Source organism: Thermobia domestica, chromosome 5, assembly GCF_964235325.1.
Source record: "Thermobia domestica chromosome 5, izTheDome1.hap1.1, whole genome shotgun sequence".
In the NCBI taxonomy this organism is placed as follows: Eukaryota; Metazoa; Arthropoda; class Insecta; order Zygentoma; family Lepismatidae; genus Thermobia; species Thermobia domestica.
Window position 1 is genome coordinate 43,786,548 of NC_137458.1, and position 24,336 is coordinate 43,810,883.

The 24,336-nt window shown below is 35.9% G+C and overlaps 1 protein-coding gene across 1 annotated transcript in view; it reads right to left on the reverse strand.

Annotated features, from left to right (window-relative positions):
* LOC145684642 (leukocyte elastase inhibitor-like) overlaps positions 1-24,336 on the reverse strand; it is a 61,912-nt gene that overhangs the window by 20,857 nt on the left and 16,719 nt on the right. Inside the window, exons 2-3 of the mRNA XM_081757038.1 lie at positions 6,237-6,352; positions 4,014-4,193 (exon numbers count right to left, since the gene is read on the reverse strand). Coding sequence (XP_081613164.1) covers positions 4,014-4,193; positions 6,237-6,352 — 296 coding nt within the window. The remainder of the gene's footprint in view (positions 1-4,013; positions 4,194-6,236; positions 6,353-24,336) is intronic.

Below are 24,336 nucleotides of genomic sequence, written 5' to 3' on the forward strand. Positions count from 1 at the left end.
TTTCTAACATTTATTTTCATCCCATATTCTTCAAAGCCCCTTCTCATTTTTTCTAACATTTTATTGATTTTCTTTTCAGATTCTGCAACTAGGGCCATATCGTCTGCAAATCTTATGCATCTAATCATTCTACCTCCTACCGAAATGCCATCATCATCATGTAGGCTCTTTTTCACTATATCTTCTAGATAGACATTAAATAGTGTTGGAGAGAGGCAGCATCCTTGTCGAACTCCCCTTCCAATTTCACTCTCTTCCGTAGTTATTCCCCTATCCTAACACTTACTTGTTGGTTCATGTATAAGTTTCTTATGAGTCTTCTATCTTTCCATTCCAACCCTATCTTCGTTAGAACTCCCAACAACAATTCCCAATTCACGCGGTCAAAAGCCTTTTCTAGATCAATAAATACAACATACACCTCTTTCCCTTTTTCTATAAATCTTTCACCGATCGCCCTTAATAATCCAATTGCATCTCTTGTGCCCTTGCCTCTTCTGAACCCGAACTGGTCCTCCTCAACATCTTTATTTGTTCTTTCATATAACCTTCTGTTCAGTATTCGGAGCAGAATTTTAGCTGCATGAGATATGAGACTAATAGTTCTATAATCCTCACATCTCTTTGGGTTCGATTTCTTAGCCATCGGTATCATGATCGTTTTCAGAAAGTCTTTTGGCCATTCTCCTGTTTCATATATTTCATTGCATAGTCGCAACAATTCTTTGTTTCCCTTGTCTTCTATATTTTTAATGAATTCGATTGGTATGTTATCTATTCCGGTTGCCTTTCCATTCCTAATCTCGGATATAGCCTTTTCAAACTCATCCCGAAGAATACTAAATCCTTTATGATCCTCCCTACTTCATTTTCTACTTCAACATTTAGGCTACACGGTCTATCTCTACTCTAATATAAATCTTCAACGTATTCTTTCCACCTTCCTATGACCTCATTTCTCTCGCTGACTACCTTCCCATTCTTATTTTCTACTGCCATCATAATACCCCCTTGTTTCCTCCGAATTTCCATAGATTTCACCTGTTTGTACATTTCCTGATATTTTCCAACTTTTTCTAATTCTTCTATGACCTCGCATTTTCTTTTGTAAAACTCTTCCCTCGCTCTGTCTTTCCCTTCGTAATTCATTATTTAATTTTCTGTGCATCTTTCTGCCCTCTTCTGTATCAACCTGTTTCCACATCTTCCTCTCCCTCATTTTCTGCATCTGCTCTGTAACCCATGGTTTCTTAGCAGTTTTGTGTTCGCGGTAACCTACTGCTTCTTTTGCAGCCTGCTGTAAGCAACATTTAATATGTTCCCACCGAGCGTTACAACCTGAGCCTATCCTTTCCTCGTTTGAACATTTTTCTTCGAATTTTGTAACGAAAAGATTTCTTATTTCCTCGTTTTTCAACTTTCCAGTATTCAACACTTTGTTACCTACTTTTCTTCTGCCTACATTTTTCAGTTGAATATCTACTTCGGCCAGCACAAGATTATGATCAGAGAAAATATCAGCCCCGGGAAGGGTCTTCGCGTTCTTTAAGCTATTCCGATACCTGTCCTGAATCATAACATAGTCTATCTGATATCTTCCACCGTCTATTGGTGATTTCCATGTATATCTTCTTCTCTTGTGCTGATTGAACCAAGTGTTCCCAATTACTAGTGAATTCTGTCTACAGAAATTCACCAGTCCCTCTCCCCTTTAATTTCTTTCGCCTATACCATATTTGCCTACGATACTATCTTCCTGTTTTTCTCCCACAACTGCATTGAAATCCCCCATTAGAATTAGTAACTCCCACAACTGACATTATAGAATGAGTTAAATTGTCCTTAAAAGAATTGTGGTTACCACGTACGGCAACGTGCTCTCATGCTGCTCACAGGGTTCGTAACGAGTTGTTGTGGGATGGAGTTCCACTTCTCTACAAGTGCTTTAGCAACTGCTGGATGGTCCTTGCTGCATCTGGAGATGCTGCAAGATATATCCTTATATAATGTTATATGTGCTGATAGGATTTGTGTCAAGGAAGGGGCTCTCAAGTCCATTCGACGAACACCCTTTCCTTTCAAGAGCTCCGCCAGCTCCACTGTTCGATATGGCCTCGCATTATCATTCATAATATCAAGTCGGGGCCGACTTACCCCTGAAAAGACGCATGTGGGGAAGGAATACATTGTCACAATAACGTTGACTGGTATGGTAAAAAAATGATAGTCCATATGGCCACACAATGCTGTTTCCTCACGCACAAGAACTCCTCGACCACCGAAATGATTCTGTTCGACAATATTCTTGTGTACGTCCAGAATCACTACTCAGACGAAATCTGCTCCAATCAGAGAAGAGAACGCTACCCTACTCTTCTCGGTCCACTCTCAATGTTCTTTTCACTACTGCAAACGGTTCGCCGACGTGCGGATGTCAACAGAACACAACGTAATGATTGTTGGGCAAAGAGACGACCCACATGCAGTCGATGTTCCACTACGAAGCGTGGGATTAACCACTTGCAATCCAGTAACCTGTGTTTGTAATTGCAATGCTGTTTCACGCCGGTCTCTACCTACCTGTTTCACAATGAAGCGGTCGTCCGCTGCTAATTGACCTCTCCCTCAAACAGCATTAACTGTTCTCCATGTACGTGAAACAATGCTGAGAGCAATACCAAACTATGCTTGTGGGCGTAAGCGTATAATCCGCATTGTTTCTGCCCAACCACAAGGCGGCTCTGTGATACTGTGGATCGTTATATGTTGATTTTCAGTGGGTCATGTACTAACGCTTAGTGGTCTTGTCATTGCCTGCGTTTAGTCGCCATTTTAGGAGATCTTGTGTTTTCTATGGTCCAGATGTTGTTTCCATTCAACGAGACAATACTCCAGGATAATAACGCGCCCATTCTCACAGCTGGATCTGTTGAGAAACATCGTGAAGTTAAACACCATCCCTGGTCCGCCTAATTCACGAACCTAAACATAATTAAACACTTGTGCTCCATCTTGGAGACACGAATCTGGCGCAGATTTCCTCTTCCATCCTCCCTCAAGTAGCTGAGGGATGCACGGAGAATGATGTAATATTCCCTTTGATACCATTCACGGCCTCTATGATTCCATTCCATCTCACATCAGAGCTGTTCTGATGGCACAAGTTGGTCTGGTCCAACGGAATTTTACACTGGTAAGCAGGGATAAAACTGGATCTGAAAAGGTAAGGGGACGGATGACGTCATGCTGTCCCCCGTGCCCATCTTTGCCTACTGTAATTTTTTAAAAAGTGGGGGGACGCCTTAGATATTTTTTGGAAGTAGAGTGGAAGTGGCGTCCTCCCGAGTTCCCCCTCACTTTTACTTCTGCTGGTAAGTTGAGTTATTTTTAGATGTTTCTTTTTTTTATTTTGATAGCTATCTGCAAATGTTTAGTATGATGTGTGGGTGTGGGGTGCGCAATTAAGATGTCCGATCCTATTATTATTATTATTATTATTATTATTATTATTATTATTATTATTATTATTATTATTATTATTATTATATTTTCAAAAATCTTTTCGAATAAGGCAACATATACTAGCAGACACAGTTAAAGAGACTTTTGGAATCTGGAAAGTCCTCAAAACTCTCACTCCTGTTCTTGGAGACATTCGTTAGAGATTTATGATCCCTGTTACGTGAAAATCAACGTTGCCACATCCCTCTGTGGTCCCTTTCTTTTATCTTCCATTCATTGAATTTTCAAAAAATGCTGAATTTTGTTCAGTTTATGAAAGGTTACAATAATTACAAGAGCTCAGTTTAACCGAATCAGATTAATTGAGTTCACACTTATTTCACAATAAAAGAATAATTGCGGCAGAAAATTGACAAAAATATTTTTAAAGTGTCTTTATGTAAATAGAAGCTAATCATTTGAAAAAAAAAAAAGAAAAAAGAAAAGAAAATTTGCAGTAACTCAGAACGCTTACAAATAGAAGTATATTTTCATCTGTTTAAAAAACTGACCTTCATAGCACTTAAGAGTTGCGAAAATTCTTTCCTAATATTTTGCCTCTCCAATAGAAATCCAATTCCTCTGGCGATTTGCCCGGCCGTTCTTCGTCTTGCTCCCGAGTGAACCAGAGCAAGAACCACTTGAGTGCTCAGCGGTGAGATGATCACGTTTTGTGTTTGTTTGTTTAGAAGCTGCAAGAAATGAAATACTGTATTTCAATTAAAACAATAAATTAATCAACTTTCTCTCTCTTACAAGGATAAAACCACAATACAGACCTGAATGTATGACTTCTTTCGCTTCATTCAATAAAACGTACTAGTGTTAAGAATAGTAAATTCCTTCGTTTAAGGCAGTAATTCTCAAATTACAGGCCGCGAATCAGAAATGGTCCTCGAGGTCTGCTTTTGTGGCCTCTTTAGATTGAACGTTAGTTCATAAAAGATTTTTTTTTTTTAATTAAGTGAAATGTGTATCATACTAGAAAATATAGTTGATAATCTCCACGGGCAAAGATTATACAAATAATCTATCTTCTACCTAAATAAAATTCAAACCAACAATGTTTTGCTTCTAACTCTTCCTGGACTGCTAAACCGATTTCGATGATTTTTGGTATATAAGTGGACCATGGACCAATTCAGACTTTTAATATATTAGTTTCCCCGAGAGGGTTAGCAAGGGGGAGAAAACGTCCCTAGTAACGGGATTCTAATCTTAACATATGGTGTAAAAATCAATACGAATGAATTCATTCTATTTATTTAAATTGCATAGTAATCAATCTTTTTTTCTTATTAAATATATTAAAATATTATTTGTAAGATTTTAACACAATTCACTATATTATAAACCAACTGCAATTACGATTCCCCTTTAAATACATAACCGTACAGTTTTATTATACGGATCCATAGTATTAGTAGTAGTAGGAACGAGTTACAAGCCCCTCAAGGGTTGGTCTAGTTCTGTTCTCGACATGAAATGGGCAAATTAAGGACATGCCCAAATTTTTCTGTACATTTTACAATCTATGGATCCGTATAATAAAACTGCACCTACGCAACTTCAAGATTATTAACCAAGAGTGCTCATAATGATTGTTGGGAGTTTGTGCAGGCGAGTGCGAGCGGGAAGTGTTGTAAAAAAAAATGTCAAATGCCATTTTGTGTTTATCACTATGAAGATAACCTGTGAAAGCACTTCAAGATTTTTGATTATGTCTAAATAGTGTACAAGATATTTGTTTAATTTAGAGATTATTGGTTCTAATCTTGAGTGATTGGACAAAGAAAATAAATAATTGTGTAAAGAATATTACAAATAAACCATTTAATTTGCTATATATGCGATTTGCAAACTCTATATATATCTAATCATTCTACCTCCTACCGAAATGTCGTCTTTATTATGTGGGCTCTTTTTCACTGTCTCTTCTAGATAGATATTAAATAATGATTAAATATTAAATAATGTTGGCGAGAGACAACATCCCTGTCGAACTCCACTTCCAATTGTACTCTCCTCTGTTAGAATAGGGGAGAGTACAATTGGAGTAAGTGTTAGAATAAAGGAGAACACTTAATTGTATATTTCTACATAAGTTACTTAATCTTCGATTTTTTTTATTCCAACCGAAACTTCTTTAGAACTCCCACCAATAATTCCATATTACTGGTATTAGGTACTTCGTATTTATGCTATTTAGGTTCGAGATAGTATGAATCATTAGGGATGCGCACGAGACGAGTCGAGACAAGATTTTCCTGACAAAATCCGAGTCGAGACACGGCTCTTCCAATAGCTACATTTTTCGAGTCGAGACATCACTTTTCAGCACATTTTCGAGACGAGACAGCCACAAATTTTGTCTCGTGCGCATCCCTATGAATCATACAGCATGCTTAGAAAAGAAATGAATATGTCAGCATTGGTTTCAATTTAGAACACACTTAATTATATATGAATAAACATAAAGATATTACTGCATTATGACACCCAAAGTTAAAGTAATTACGCTCCTACAGTCCTATTATATCACACAAAATATTATATACTGAATGGAGGGGTTTCAGTCGGATTTCTCGAAATTTATTTGTTGTGAACAGCCTAACTACTCAAGTTACTTTTGCATGTTCAGATATCTTATTCAAGCAAACTTGTATAATACAAATGTTACTACATAGAAATATACTGCATAAAGATAAATACATAAATATGCAAGTGTTTCTTACCTTGTAAAGTGCAAAGGAAAATTTTGAATTCGCGTTTGCGATATGAGTGAAATTCTCATTTACAGCATTGGAAACAACCACTAGTGTAGCTAGAACTACAAATCCCAAGTATCCAACTGGAAAGATAAAAACATTCATAAACGTTTTACTTTCTATATAAGATAATATTGGATACTTTTTAAAATCATATGTAATTACCCCGCTAAAAATTATCCGAAATGCTTAATTATTGCTAATATAAACCATCACTTCTACTTTGTGTAGTATCACACTGCCTTGATTTCGAACTTTTTCTATCAGCAAAACTCTCAAAATGACAAATTTGAGAAGTAAAAAAATCCATTGTAATGTCGGATAATAAAGACATGTCTAATATCGGATGAGGTTTAACATAGACTTTCAATAAAATTACGTATACTTTAAAACATCTTTTTTATTCTTACTAACAATTACACTCATTGCTAATGTCACATATTATCGTTGAGTGCTATACACGCACCAGGTGAGTTTTGTGTTGCACAAACACCATGTTCGTGGGCTTCCTCGTAGTTCTGTCGTTTGCCCCCACTTTCTTCATTGCACCATTTCGTTCATTATCTTTATCGCCACCGCTAGGGATGCGCACGAGTCGAGACATGTCTCGAATCTCGACTCGACTCGAATGTCTCGAAAATTTTTCCATAATTTTTAATATTATTTTGAAGAAAGTATTCACTCAGGAACATCCTTGAAACCAATTCCAGTATTTATTACTTTAGAAAGGTACAGAACACACAAATTTAATAATCTTTCGAGATCAAGACTTAATTTTCAGCTCAATGCAGTTAATTAAAACTGATAATTAATGTCGTGATATTTGATTGTACTTCAAATATAATAATAATAATAATAATAATAATAATAATAATAATAATAATAATAATAATAATAATAATAATAATAATAATAATAATAATAATAATAATAATAATATTTGATTATCTAGTTTCTATAAAACTATTATCCGTAGCCTATATCTAGTTTGTATAAAACCATTGCAATAAATTCTCTGAATGACCAATTGGCAGTCTATAGTAATTTGCATAATTATAACTATTGTGTTTTTATTTCCACGAACGCAAGAGGGCTACGTAACTTCTGGATTATTCGCTTCCCCAATCACGTGTTACGGATAATATATAATGTAACATTTATTGTACACCACATATTATGATACGAGACTATTTTACATAGTATATTACAATAAACGGACTGCTTGGATGCCAAGAACTAGTACAGGTATCTTTCACTTCTGTAGATAGGTATTTTTAAAAGGAGTTTTTTAAACACTAAATGAAACAATAAACTACATTCAGTAGTTATGGTTTTGGTTTCTAACATAAAAGAAATATGGATTGTTCATGAAATATTGAACTTCAAATTGCGCTCTTGGAAAATTTAAATTTTGAGTTAGACCACTTGGAATCAAAGAAGTTCACTGTGAAATAAATACATTTTATATTCACCTAATAAAATTACGGATTCATTTTGTAATTAGTTTTAAATTTACAGAAACTATTAATATAAGTTCATAATAAAATCGAGCTAATTGTTTAATGCATTTCGAAGGCTTCATAATTGTAACAATTATATACTACGAAACTATGAACGTAAAGTGGACTCGACCTAGCCCCGGATCCGCTGTGACCCTTGGTGTCTGAGGACTCTGATTAGGATCCCCAGCTGGTGCCAAGTGGGCTTTGTGGCACAGAAACACCGTGTATGTGGACTTTCTCGTGGTTCTCTAGTTTCCTCCCACTTACTTCATTCTACCATTTTATTCATTCTCAATGTCACTGTTTTCTTTAGCTTACAGGGCAAAATCGTGCGATGTGAAGTAATACTGAAAGATTTCATTTCGAGTTAGCCGCTCAAAATTATCTTGCCCTCTCCTGTTTTAAGTTATGATTGGAGGCCTGAGTTGGAGGTGTGAAATCCAGCATGCAAACACTTCGCTCATGAAGTAAGAAACAATAATTCCTATACTGCTCTAACTCCAGATCTTATAAGCACATAATGTTGAATGTGAGGATTCACTTAAGTCAGAGAAGTGAATTATTGATTATAAGCTTCTCAATAAGAATGAGCAAACACGTTTTCCAGATTTCCCGTTTTTAAAGGAGGAAAGAAGTTATTTCGTATAACACTGAAATTTCTGGGATTTTATTCATTAAACTTTATTCGTCCTCACGTAACTCGGACACTTCTGCTAGTATATGTACTACCATGAGCAAAATAAATGACGCGTCTCTTTATTTTGAAGTTTTTTGAAAATATCTCCGTTTTCTTTATATGTTCGAAATTTCGGAAGGTTTCCCCAGCAGGAAAGGTTAATAACAAACCCGTTTTTAATATTTGTGTTAGATATTAGCTTAAATAAAGAAATTAGAAGCAAAAAACATTAAATCGACAGAAATCTCGAGAATTACCAACTCTGCTAAAGTGGGAAATTTTCAAGAACGCGAGGGAATTCTGCAGTTCAACACGAAGCAGCGACATCTATGTCATTGAGAGAAGCGTGGATTAGATCTACAAACGAAAATTTTAACGAAATATTTCTAGTATGTCTTATTATATGCATTATCAGCGAACTCCAAATATATGAATCTATGCTAAGTATTAACGTATAGATAGTGCAAATAGTGGAAATTACCTATGGAAAAAGACGAATTGTTAGCCCAATCGTAATGAAAAATCGTCTTTACTGTAGAACAGGTTCAGCTTACGTAAGAGAGCAAATAGCTCAGTTAGGTAAAGCAACGAGTTTGTATACCGAAGGTAGACGGTTCGAATCCCGTGGAAGTACTGTTGTCATTTTTATCACTAAGGTTATTTTATTTATTTTTTATTTGGGAAAGAATCAAATTGTAACATATGTGTAAAACTCATGACGATACCAAAAAAAAAAAAAAAAGAGAGAGAGAGAGAGAAAATATCGTCGCGTTTGCATTAGTGTCTCTAATTTTTGTTTGCAAACAGATTCGTAATTATTTCCCCTGTGCTCACTGATGCATAACGAATGTTTTCCAGTAAATGTTAATTCTAATTTGGAGAATTTTATAGTTTCACAATGTTTCTCACTACATAGTCTTCTATCTACGTGTTTGGATATTTTGATAACAGATATCCCTATTAAATGTTTAATTTTCTCTATAAATATTTGTCTTAAATTTAAATTGTTTTGAATTTACTACTTAAGCAAAGTTGCCCGAAGGAGGGGAGCTCAAGTAATAGATATTCTACGTAAAAGCAATCTATTGTAGAATGATGATGCTTCTTACCTTCAGCACATAATCTTAACGTTAGAGAGTCAGAGAGAGAAAAATCCTGGTTTTTCCTCCTCTATGACCACCCATCTTAAACCTCTACATATCATTGTTCGTCTCACATAATTTCGGCTCTCCAAAGACATTCATATTTATTATTATTATTATTATTATTATTATTATTATTATTATTATTATTATTATTATTATTATTATTATTATTATTATTAATGAATATGCCACCCTTACATAATGTTGTAACTTTACACATCTTAGTTTAAAGTGCTTTCTTTAGTAATAATTTGAGCAACCACGTCACAAAATTTGAAATGTATGAGGGGGCACGACGTTTTATTTCCCCTCCTCTCTTTTCAGCACCCTCCAACAGAAGGTATATAATTTCTTAGAAGCAGGGCAGACGAAATGAATAAGAAATATATTTATAGCATCCTTTCCTCCTTCGTGAATGTAATATCACGTAGCATTTTTTATTCTACTGAAGACGACCCTAGGCCGTTATGGTTAGGTAACAAAAGAAATACCTAATATATTTATAGCGCCCCTTATCTGTAATATTACCTCTTCTTTATTTGTTCGAGGCTTCCTTACACAACCAAGGGTGACAAAAAGAATAGGAAAAGTGTCTAAAGATTACAAAAGACTTTATATTTTGTCAGAAACAAGGCAGTATATACACAACATTGCTTTCGTTAACAAGTGTTTCACCCTTGAGTCGCTTATAAAATTATGCAGAATAACTTTTGCCGATCATTGTTCTAGAGGGATTTGTCCAGGATGGTTTGGTGTCGAGCTAATAACGATAAGTATATTTATTTACATCACTGTTAAAGAAATAGCAAACTTTCTGAAAGGAACTTACTTAGGAAACAGATCTTCCTTCTACTTAGCCAGAGCCCACTCTGAAAAATTGCATCTGGCATTCTGAGTGAAAGTTCTATGGGACTATTAGAAAAATATATTCCCGTTTCCACGCTGATGGTAGAATTTCTTAAACAGTTATTGAATTACGTTCGAAGGGTAGGCGTAAATAGCGCCCCCGCAACAATGTGGCGTGGGGACCGCACAAGCTGCAAGGCCAAAAAATATACAGAAAGTACGCAGGGGCGGAGCAGGCCAAATTTTCACACTGGCAAAGTGACTTTTTGGCGCCTTCCCCTAGTAGTAGCCTATATTTTACATTTTATCATAGTGTTTTAATAGTTTAAACCAGGAGCGTCATTTCAGATTTTGCTTTGGGGGGGGGCAAGACCTCTTGATAAAAGTAAAATTTCGCGTTTTTCACTGATTTACTACTATTCTAATGATAAAATCTATATACATCTCAAACTCACGGGGGGCAAATGCCCCTCCCTGCCCTCCCTAAATGACGCCCCTGTTTTAAACCCATTTTCAAAAAGAAATCCATTACCTAGGAAAAGTTCACAAAGAATATGGCCCGCTATAAACAATACCAACTCCACCCCCCTGGTCTAGTGGCTAGCACGCCTGCCTTCTGTGGTACCGGGTCCAATTCCCAGTGGATTACTGTTGAACGATAAAAGTGGTTCGGATTCCACTATAGTTAGTATCCACATCTCCCTTGCCCATTAAGGCATAACCGTGGAACGCTAAACTCAAGCAAACAAACAAACAATACTTAATTCCCGGCACTCTTTATTCTACATGCCATCTCTCAATTTTTCGATACAGCCCCTTTAGTACTATGAAACTCTCTTCTTCCATAGTGAAATGGAAAAAGATCATATAATTGCCACTACTTTACAAGAATATAAACCAAAAACGTCAGTAGAAAGCACATTATAAAATTTACTTTTTGAGGCTCGTTTTGGTGCCCCTCTTTCTCTGGCGCCCCGGGCAGTCGCCCGGCCCTTAGTCCGCCCTTGAAAGTACAGACGCATAACTAAGGACTGCGGAGGAGAGGTTAACCTTCATGTTGTGCCACTGGTTTGACGTGTTTGAAATGTTCAGTAAGTGATCAGTTGGTGAAATAATTTCGACGGTTACTGATGTTTAAAGTTTAGCTAAGACAAAGCTACCTAATCAAATACATTTGATATCGCGATGTCACAATTCGATTTTTCCTCACATAAAAAAGATAAAAACAATAGTAATAAAAACCCTTACTCGTACTGGGCTCCTAACTAACAACCTAATTCTTACAGACTAGTTGCTCTGACCAACTGAGTTTCGATTTCTTACGCGAAAGAAGTCTGTTATATTAAGAGGCATGCTTTTCATTATCAAAACTGTTCGAAGTAATACGAACATGGCTTAAGAACAGGGACGAAACTGAATTACCACTCGATTGACCTTGAGGGCAAATCACCAAAGCGTAGCTATAAACGTAAGTTCAGCATGCATTTCTCTGGAGTTGTGTTCAGTATTCCTATCTGCCAGTCATGCTTGTTCGTAGGAGTAATATGTTACAAACCTAACCTTTCGGTAGAGCACAATGACAGAGAATCAAAATTAATGAATTCTTGCCCTTGTGAACTTGGGATACCACCATGTGCAATAAAACTGTCGCGTCTTCTGAAGTGATATTTTATCGAAAATAACTCGTTTTCCTTTATATATCCGAAGTTTTTGAGGGTTTCAAAATGAGGAAACGTTACTGACAGACAAGGACGCATTTAGTGGTGGGTCCAGGTGGTCCGGACTCCCCTCTGAAATCCCAACTTCTCTGTAAATTTAGCCTAAATTTAAGGATTATCTTTTAAATTTTATTATAATTTATCCTAATATTGAAGTCGGACTTCTCCCGAAATAAATTACTGCATACGTGCCTGCTGACAATTTTCAATATATTCCTTAAATAAGTAAAATAACTAAATTAGGAGCAAAAAGCTTCAACACGGGCTAACTTTTGTCCACTGCCAATATTGTTAGAAGGGATATTAATAGCAACGGCCTCGCCTAGAAGCCATACTTGAACATACCGTAAATTAGTTGAAAAATTTACGGTATGTTCAACTTATCTGCACCAAATTTTAGTTTAAGATTTTCATAGTATTTCCTATAGGTTTTTTTTTATTTCCCTCCTACTCCCAAAACAAGGGTAGTTTCCTGTACGATGAAAATAAAAAAAAGATATTTTCTCATAACTGGCTCTAACGATCTTGTTTTTTTTTATAAATCAATATTTAATTAGCAACCCTATTTTGTGGTATAAGGCATTTATCTGAGAAAAATCTACAAGGGGTAGTTTATACTAAGGGGGTGAGTTTTTCTCAGTGATTTTCTCAAAATGGACTCAAATGTTTTCGTTCATATTTCATAAATAAAGATTTCATTAATAACTTATCAATATGGCATAACTCGTTTGTCCTAAAAAAATGCGAGGGGTAGTTTATTCTTGGTGGAGTGTTGTCTGGGCGATTTTCTCAAAAACGACTCAAAAGAGTTTATTCATATTTCAAAAATAAATATTTCGTTAATAACCGAACAATATGGCAAAACTCGTTTGTCCTGAAAAAATATGCGAGGGGTAGTTTACTCTTGGGGGTGTTTTTCCTCCACGGTTTTCTCAAAAATGAGTCAAGCAATTTTGTTCGTACTCAGAAATAAATATTTCATTAAAAACCTAGTAATATGGAATAACTCGCTTACCCTGAAAGAATCCTCAAGAGATAGTTTATTCGGGGAGTTATTTTTCCCTCACGATTTTCTCAAAAATTACTCGGACAATTTTATTGATAATTCATAAATAACTATTTCATTAATAACCCTATATTTTAGTATAAGTCATTTCTATGAAAAACAATTACAACGGATAGTTTATTTTTGGGGTCAAGGTTTTTTCCCCGACAATTTTCTCGAACGACAGGCGATTTTGTTCAAATTTCGCAAATAAATATTTCATTAATAACCAAAAGTATATCTTAACTCATTGTTCGAAACAATTCACAAGAGGTAGGTTACTCCTGACGTGTTCTTTTTGAACAACTTTCCCAAAGTGACTCATTTGATTTTTTTCATATTTCATAAACAATGATTGCATTAATTGGTCTATTATATGTCTAATGAAAATGTGCTCAAAGTGTGAGTTAGTTTTGTAGTATGGATTTTCTTCAATCGAAGTTTTTTATTCGATAATCTGACATTCGATGTATTTGAATAATACGATAATTTTATTCGTATTATCCAAATACACACTTCAGTAACAACTGCGGCCTAACACAGTTAAGAAATTGAATTGAAAAAGTTTAGTGCGGTGGCCCTGTAATTGAATATTTTTTGAGAAACTCCCTAGCTTTTTGTTGTAAACTCAGGCTTTTCTTTTTCGAGCGACAAAAGAGAGAAGAAAATATAGTGATTGTGAAAATAATATCAAATTCAGATTTCAACGGATTTACATGTTTCATGGCGTCTACATACCGAAAATGTGACTTTTCGACACCCGTCCTTCCGGTCCGTCCGTTCGGCACACTTTTATATGCACTCGCCTAGAGGCCATACCGTTCAACTTATCTACACCAAATTTTAAACTTAGGGTTTACTTAGTATTCTTACAGGAGCTTTTCCATTTTTTCCTACCACCTAAAATAAGTGTGGTTTACAAACAGACGAAAATCGAAAAACGCTATTTTCTCAAAAATGGTTTTAACAATTTTGTTTATTTTTCATTAATCAATATTTAATTAACAACCCTATATTGCAGTATCAGATATTTCTCTTAGAAAAATTTACAAGGGGTAGTTTATTCTTGGAGGTGACTTTTTCTCGACGATTTTCTCAGAAAAGACCCTGGCGAATTTTGTACACACTTCATAAATAAATATTTGACCTTACAACATGGTATAAGTCAATTGACCTGAAAAATATATGAGTAGTAGTTTATTCTTGGACTTGAATTTATTCTCAGTGAGTTTCTCAAACACGACCAGTTGGCAACCCTGTATCTCGACAACGAAGCTGAATTCGAAAACTGCAAGAGGACCATTTGTCTCCTTTTGATGTCACGAATCACCTCCCGAAGTTTGTGGACATCTTTCAGGTTCACCCTTAATGAAGCTTCTTTTCGAAAAGTTAACTATTAACTTTAGGCATTGTTTATCTTTTTTTAAATCACAAATGTCGTTATTAATTTTAAGGCAGAGAACTACTTCTGAGAGAATAGATCTTGAAAGATAATATTAAAACTTAGACTTTTGTTTTCGAGACATTCCAGACAAGACGAGACATTTTACAAGCTATCTCGTGTCCAAAACATTTGCCTCGTATTATCTTGGATGTCACAAAGCGCGTCTTGTCTCTCTCGAGACATGTCTTATCTCGTGCGCATTCGTTAACACTTGGAAAGGATTATCTTTCTACTCAAAGCATTGTTTTTATAATGGTTGCATATTTATGATAATTGCTGTCCACATAATTACAGTTCTTTCAGTTGAATTAATTTTTATTATTATTATTATTGAAATTGCAATATCTAGTTTAACGTTGGTCGATTATGCACCTACGCTAAGGGAGAATGATGATGAATGAAATGGTGAAATGAAGAAAGTGGGAGGAAAATGGAAAATCTCATGAAAACACATACCCATGCACACGGTATTTGTCCACCTCAAATTTCACTTGGCGCGAAGTGGAATCGAGCCACGGACCCCATGCACCAAAGGTGAATGCTCTATTATTATTATTATTATTATTATTATTATTATTATTATTATTATTATTATTAATAATAATAATAATAATAATAATAATAATAATAATAATAATAATAATAATAATAATAATAATAATAATAATAATAATAATAATAATTGTAGCGAGCTCAACGGGTTTCAACCGTTCGACTTAACCAACGTTTGGGTGCCTATTCGTTCGTCGGCTCCATGAGAACTTCTCATAAAAGACATTTCATTTTAATGAAACTAGTAAGTGCCTTCTTTTAGCTCTGCGAAGTAACTATTGCTTGGAATATGAATCTGCAAAACATACGAGGTAAAATTAACCAAATGGTGCAAGTTTCCACTTATATATACAAAACAATTTTGCAATATCAACTCCGTGAATCTTGTCCCATAAAGAAGCCGAAACCCCTACACCGAAGAGCCCTCCGAGATTTGATCATTGTCCACACGGACTGAAATTGTTATTTGTAGCCAAGGCTTTAATATGAAGCCAATAATTTCTTTAAAATAGACGGAAAATTCGGAAGTTATAAGCATTTTCATATTTTTGCCTTTTCTTATAAGGGAGCCGTAGCCCCCTATACTGAAGAGCCCCCCCCCCCGGAGATTTGATCATTGTCCACTCGGACTGAATTTGTCATTTGAAACCAACACTTTAATACGAAGCAAAATATTTCTTTAAAATAGACGAAAAATTCGAAAGTTATAAACATGTTAATAATTTTGCCTTTTCTCATAAGGGGGCCGTATTAGCCTACACTGAAGAGCCCCACGAGATTTGATGATTGACCACTTGGACTGAAATTCTCATTTGAAACCACAACTTTTAATATGAAGCCAAAAATTAAACTTTTACATCAATTTAAACTGACTGGGTTCCGGTTCCCCCCACTATTGTTTAGTTTAGTTAAGTGGTAATTTGTGACAGCTTCACATCATCAAAAGAATGTTTCACTTCAACTCCCCTCCCCCAGGAGTTCGTGCTGGATCCACCACTGGAATCAATAGACACTCTTCTTATTCTTTTTGTCACCCTTGATTGTGTAGGGGCTCCCTCGTACAAATAAAGAAGCGGTAATATTACAATCAAGGGGCGCTATATATTAGGTATTTTTTTAGTTACCTACCCCTAACCGCACAGGGCCATCTTTCGTAGAATAAAAAATATTACGTGATATTCCAATCATGAAAGGGGAGAGGATGCTGAAAATATATTTCTTATTCATTTTGTCTGTCCTGCTTATCAAAAATTACTTTCTGTTGGAAGGGTACTGAAATGAGAGGGGCAAAATAAAAAGTCGTACCCCCTCCTACATGGTTGCTCAAATAAGTACTAAAGAAAGCATTTTAAACTAAGATATTTAAGATTTAAACTAGGAAATTAAGATATCCTTACATTATGTAAGGATGGCATATTCAGGATTATTATTATTATTATTATTATTATTATTATTATTATTATTATTATTATTATTATTATTATTATTATTATTATTATTATTATTTGAATGTTTTTGGAGCACCAAATTTTGTGAGACGAACAATGATATGTAGAGGTTTAAGATGGGTGGTCATAGAGGAGGAAAAACCAGGATTTTTCTCTGTCTGACTCTCTAACGTAAAGATTATGTGCTGAAGGTAAGAAGTATCATCATTCTACAATAGGTTGCTTTTACGTAGAATATCAATTACTTGAGTTCTCCTCCTTCGGTCTACTTACCTTATGTAGTAAATTCAAAACAATTTCAATTCAATACAAATACATTGTAAACCTTTTCCGTAATTAAACATCTAGGGAAAATTAAACATTTAATAGGGACATCTGTTATCAAAATATCCAAACACGTAGATAGAAGAGTATCTAGTGAGAAATATTGTGAAACTATAAAATTCTCCAAATTAGAATTAACATTTACTGGGAAACAGTCGTTATGCGCCAGCGAGCATATGGTGAGCAGTGAGCACAGGGGAAATAATTACGAAACTGTTTGCAAACAAAATTAGGGACGCTAATGCAAGTGCGACAACGGCATTTTTTCTTTTTTTGGTATCGTCATGAGTTTTACACATACCTTACAATTTAATTCTTTCCCACATAAAAAAATAAATAAAATTACCGTAGTGTAGAGATAAAAATGACAACGGCACTTCCATGGGATCGAACCCGCTACCTTCAGCATACAGACTCATTGCTTTAACTAACTGAGCTATTTGTTTTTTTACGTGACCTGAGCCTGTTCCGGTAAAGACGATATTTTATTACGATCGTCCTACCAATTCGTCCTTTTCCATAGATAATTTCCACTATTTGCTCTATCTTTATGTTAATACTTAGCATATATTCATATATTTGGAGTTTGCAGATAATGCATATAATAAGACATACTAGAAATATTCGTTAAAAGTTTAGTTTGTAGATTTAATCCACATTTCTCTCAATGACATAGATGTCGCTGCTTCGTGTTGAAATGCAGAATTCCCTCGTGTTCTTGAAAATTTCCCACTTTAGCAGAGTTGGTAATTCTAGAGATTTCTGTCGATTTAATGTTTTTTGCTTCTAATTTCTTTATTTTAAGCTAATATCTAACACAAATATTAAAAACGGGTTTGTTATTAACCTGTCCTGCTGGGGAAACCTTCCGAAATTTCGAACATATAAAGAAAACGGAGATATTTTCAAAAAACTTCAAAATAAAGAGACGCGTCATTTATTTTGCTCATGGTAGTACCTAGGCAGGGGCGGATCCAGGATATGATCAAGGGAGGGGATAAACCATATTTTGCCGTTTTATCCAGTGTAAAGCAGAATTGAAGCCCATTTTATCCAGTGTATACCTGAACGTCAAGGGGGGGGGGGCTATAGACCCTATAGCCCCCTCTTGGATCCACCACTGTACCTAGGTATACACTGTTGTGCAACTCTTAGGACAAAAGTAAATTCCGCGTGCTATGTCACTTGCGAAAGTAAGTTTCATATGCCCGAAGTGGCATAGATTGGTGGAACTTGAACCATACATAGAAAGTATGATAAAGGAAGCAATACAAAGAAACACATGATTAGAAAAAGTGACACTTTTATTCAAAGTCAACGCTGAAACCACTGCGATTCATGATTAGACATTACAGAAGGTCTAAATGGTCCTTACAAGGTTCTGTGATTACCACAGACAGTGATGCATGCTCTGCACTGTGCTTCCAAGCTACTTACAAGGTTGGTAATAAGAAGACATCGGATTTTTATACAAATGCATATTTTATTTGCTTACATGCATCTCTGTTAGACTTGGTATAGTTTTCTAACAACGATAATACAGCTCGAATTTGAAGTTTTATAATGCATATTTCAGAGGTCAATGCATATATATTAGTACTAAAGAGCATATTCAGCATATTCTATGTTTTTATTTAAGATATATGCTTATATCATACAAAAATGTCTATGTAACAGAATGGCTTTTTGCATGGGAGCGTGAGGAATCTCTAGTTTATGGAGAAACAATATTGTTAGCAACCAAGACAAACGACAGATAAGCTTCTTCTGAAATCCTACAGGTTTTTTCTCACATTCCCAAGCCCTTCCTCGCTGTCTAGAAGGACTAGGCAGAAAATGGAAATTAAAAAAAAAAAAAAAATGCACGGTCATTCTCTTGTAGAAAGCGAAGGAAAGTTTAGAGGAAGGAATAATTGGTACACTCCCTCTCTCTGTCTAGTATATTTTCTTTATTTTATTGTCTCCGAAACACCATTCCAGACAAATGCTTTTCGGTAGAAAAGTTCGAAACAAACCACCCCACTCTTGGACAAAGTGGGCAAGATGCGGTACTCAGGTCAATCAACCTACTTTGGAAATTTTTGTGCAATTTAGGTTACTGAGAGGGTATAGTTTCTTCAACTATGCCGCCTTTTACTATGGCTCGTGCCATAAATAAGTCATCATTTGATCATATGGGAAACACCGCAAGTTGTCCTTGCCTGACATCCGTTTCATATTCATATTAGCCAGTGGCGGCGATAAAGGGCGCGCAGACCCCGCGGTGCGGGGGAGCAGACTTGAGAGTGCCCCTACAAGGTACGCTCAGCAATGCACCTTTTACTTGTCATTTATAATTTTAATGCATTTTGAAAGCGTTTCTACATAGCCTATAATTAATTTTAACAGTTTCACAAAATTAAATAATGAAGTAATCATTAAAATTAAATAATGAGGTATGACTGTGAACATGAATGTCAGGTTGCTCTTTGCGATTTTCCCAATGTAACATTTGCATATTATTATGTTGTATTTGCAGAGTCTATAATGACATATTTTTGTTATCGCGTATCTTAGACTACAATTGCCGTGTATTATAATAAATTATCGTGTTTACCAGAAATATCTACCAAGAAAACAATTCGAAATATTGCAACTTGTTAATTGAAGAAGACAGTTGCCTACTGACAATTGAGTGGCTCCACTGAGATCCGAACGAAGTTTGCAATTGTGTTCACAGACAGTTTGATATACGTGCCACCGGGCGGGATATTGTGAGTTACAACATATACAACAGACTACGTACACCCCTTCATGACGATCATGTTTCCCAACGGTAGTGGCATTTTTCGAAAAGATAATGCACCATATCACAAGACCAGGATTGTGATGGAGTGGTTCGAGGAACACAGGGGCAAGTTCCAAGTGATTTGCTGGCCACCCAACACGCCGGATCTGAACCCAATCGAACACAGATGGGATGTGATTGAACGTGATGTCATAGCGCATCGACCCCCTCCCTGGGATTTACGGAAATTAGGTACCTGTGTGTACGCATGTGGTGCCAACTCTATCCAGTGACCAACCAAGGATCACTGCGTCCATGCCAAGACGCGTCGCCATTGTTATCCGTGCCAAAGGTGGACACACTGACAATTAGGTAGGTAGTCATAATGGTCTGGCTCATGTGTGCGTATATTTTAACTCGTATATTTTGTCTCGACTCGAATTTCGAGACGTCTCGTCTCAAATTAGAGTCGAGTCGAGACAGATACATGTTTTCGAGTCGAGACAACACTTTCTCGAGACGAGTCGAGACAGGCTTAAATCTCGACTCGACTCGACTGGTGCGCATCCCTAGCCACTGCCTTCATTAGCCTCGAAGCATTATCATGAGAAGTTAACCTTTAAAAAAATACTTACAAAACGACTATTTATTTTTACGTACAGTTGTAATTAGCATAACTTGTTCCTCAAAAATATCACAGAAATGTGTTCTATCAGAACATAACTCATGTGGGCATCGGAGGCAACGAGTGCATCGAATCCTCTGCTCACCCATTTTACCATGTTTCTAACCCTAGCCACGGTATAGGTAGATAGATAGATATTCCTACTCACTATTTTAATCGAAAGTAGAGGAAAATGGTATATCACCGCCAGAGTCTTCACGATTTAGTCAATAAAACAATCTATCCATTTCCTCGCAACACTTGACTAATTCTTTTTAGTCTGCTCAAAAAATTGGCTTTCTTCCTAAAGAAACTGACATAAGGTTTAGTGCAGTTTACCTTGGATGGTTAACATAATTTACGTGTTGGTCGTGGTCTTGGAAGATAACCTACTTCATGCTTTTAAACAGCTTCAACAACCTTTCGAACTGATTAATTGACCCGTTTCTTTCATAGTGACATCTGAATCGAAATTATAGAAGAACGTCGTCAATTCTGCGTAATCGGACATATAGTATTTGGCAACCCTAGCTATCTGATATTAGGACAGGAGATACAACATAGCAAATGTAACCGTACTCACAAATTAAATTTGCTTAACCGCACAATACTATTGTTCCAGAATACTCAACTACCTTATTTTGTTATAAAATATTAGTAAATTATAGTATCTCCTCGTCTTCGTTGTGGAAAACTGGATTATTAAAGTAGTTTAAAAAATTCCGAAGCTAACAAATATTTTTCTTCTTAAGACGCGTATAGTTTCTACGATGACGCCCCATCCCACAATGGAGCTCTGGAGGAAAGTATAGTCCTAATTGAGTGTCTAAAGACAAGGCAGGAGCATTTACTTTACGAGAATCGCGAGTATCTGATATGCGGTAGACACCATCCGCCTTATGCAGAGTCGTTTTGACGTAGATTAACCGCATACTAAAACCCAGACTACTGCAGAAAACATATGTTAGTCGAACTCTTTAGTATGGCACTAATCACGCATCAAAACGACTCTGCATAAGGCCCCAAATATTTAATAGATGATTAAAAGTTCTTTCAAATTTTATGTTATGGCAGAACGTCGTGTAACAACAAACCAAGGCAATCTCGTTCTCGCACAAGCCAGTCGGACGACAGTGTACACAGATCTCATGGAAATGCCAACTTTGGAACGATGTGTTCCACACTCATTCGATGATCCTCCAAAACAACTTTCTCCACTCGTTCGATCATGTCGTCAAACCGGCTTGTGAGAGGCTGAGATTGTTTTGGTTTGTTGTCACATGACGCTCTGCCTTCTTTGAACTGTTGCATCCCCGAACGCACATCAGATACATCCATGACAGCATCATCACATGCACGGCCGGCCTTAGGTGTTGCGGGGCCCAATTGGGAACATTTTGCGGGGCAATAGGTTTACAACTAACTTGCATCAAAGTCTGTAGAACCAATACATATATATTACTCCCTGCTGATTTAGTGGTTATACCCATTTCCCTTTATGACGTTTTTCTATCTGCAAAATGTTCTGGTGAAAACCCTGTTCATTGCTTATAGCGGCTAATTTTTCAGAAGAATAAGTCAAATGGAAATGCAGAAAGTGAATGAATTTTAAAATACATATTTCACCCGTGTACCTCGCAATTTTTTAACGTTGTGTACCGGTATTTAATAATTTTCTTCTCCTACTAGTCTATGTCGAAATCTAGTTTCTTGACCAAACTTGGCAGAGAAGTGTGGAATATCAAGAAACGATCGTAAGCATAATTTAAAGTTCTTCCGTCCATAAAGACAGCCGCACTGGTCGAAAACCTGATTGATCAGAATAAGCCATAACAACGTGTTTCAAGTTTGAAAACTTCATTTTATTTGTAAAACGGGTAAAGGGATGAAAAATAAAAACACAGTAACCGACACAAACTTCATTTTATTTGTAAAACGGGTAAAGGGATGAAAAATAAAAACACAGTAACCGACACAAACTTCATTTTATTTGTAAAACGGGTAAAGGGATGAAAAATAAAAACACAGTAACCGACACAAACTTCATTTTATTTGTAAAACGGGTAAAGGGATGAAAAATAAAAACACAGTAACCGACACCGGGAGGAAGTAGACATCTATTTGAGGGAATGCTTATCATGACCACCATCTTGTATCTCGATCGACTTTTTTAAATCGGAAAGAGGCCATATAATATATCAAATTGGGCTAGAATTTTGCGAGAAATACAATGGTAAAGTCTATGTTTCCATAAGTTTGTATTTGTAAGACATAATAAACATGCACGTAATGAATTCGATAATGATATGAATTCGTTGGTTCAAAGATTTATTAACAGTTGTGTGTTTTTGAAAAGAAGTCAGGGAAACTTAATATACGCTAGTGAGAAAATCGTAGGGAGCTACTTACGAAAGGTATATAATCAGCTTGAAATCGTTATCGACTGCAGACAAAATGAAATGGTGATGATACGATCACAAACCTAAAGGAACTGATGGAAGATGGATGTCATATTTAAAATTTGATTATTTGAGTTAGAAGACAAACCTTCATAAGCAGCCACCTATTCAGTACGCACTAGTATACATTCCGTTTCCCTGATTTCATTTTTAAAAAAACCACAGGATTTCTCGCAGGAGAGGGCAAAGTTTTTTCTGTGGTTTCGTATTTTTAATATAGCTATAATAAGTGAAAGAATATGCAAGGAAGTCGCATTGAGGATGATTTATTTGATACCATCTCGGTATTCACGGTAGTTCACCACCTTTTCTTTTTAACAAAAACACATCTCACTATCACTTTTCACAAAATTACGATTTTTGATGAAACTAATAAAAATTACCAGTTCTTTGTTAGTAACGAATTATTTAACCAATTATAATTCGTTAGAACGCCTTCAAACAACTTTTCACCTCTCGTTGTTAATTCCTCCATTCATTCGCACCACCATTCAACTTAACCACGTGGAAGGGTGAAATGAAATCAATACAATACATGGCAGCAACTCCCAAGCCGACCCGTCCTCTAAAGGGCGATATCACGCATGACAAGACCACAAGGGAAGACACCTGCAATCATGATTTGCGTAAACAGTGTTACCCCGATCTGCGTATTATTGCCTTACTCTTTCTTCTTCTTCTTCTTTTTTTTAAAGTGAATTCTGAAATAGAATTTACAACTTCCCACTCAGAACTAAATAGCCAAATGTAAATACATATTCCCCGTACGATTTATATTTTAATTTCAGTCCGCCTTTCCGTGTTTATTTTTTATTATTCTTTCTTTTCTTCTTTCGACAATTTCCAAGTTTAACAACGAGGACATCCATGCAACAGAAGTAACGTATTTAACGGCTTCTACTAAGGGTAGAGTGACATGAGACCTCCACAGAGGGTCATAAGGGCTTGAATTTTGTACAAGTTCAAACTGGAGTTAAACCCGTTGCAGCGCGGCAGAAGATATGCCAGGTCTTTGGTGAGAGTGTCCCGACATTTATATTTCACTAAATTGCTTTTGGTGTTCCTCTTGTTAATATCTCTGAACAAACTTCATAGAACAGGTTTGACTCATTCGCTGCCATTTGACGCCATATAGCGACATTGATACCTATTACTGTGTGTTATTGACGCCATTTGGCGTCAAGAGGTAGTTCTCATTCTTGACAATCTTTGTTATAGACGTAGGTATTAGAAGTCTGCATGGGCTGGGTGTGGGGCTAGGAGTAAACTTTCAAATATACAAAGATATTTGTTGGCCATAACTTTGTAAACATATTGCACAACGATGTTTGTTGGACCGTTCTTTCTGGAGAACTTTTAAAATAACTTCAAAATTAAACTTGTAATTTCTATAAACGAAAATACAATTTTGCGTTAATGATTACGTTTCTGTAATTCTATATGCGTTTCTGTATTGCTATATGTCAACATTTTTCCT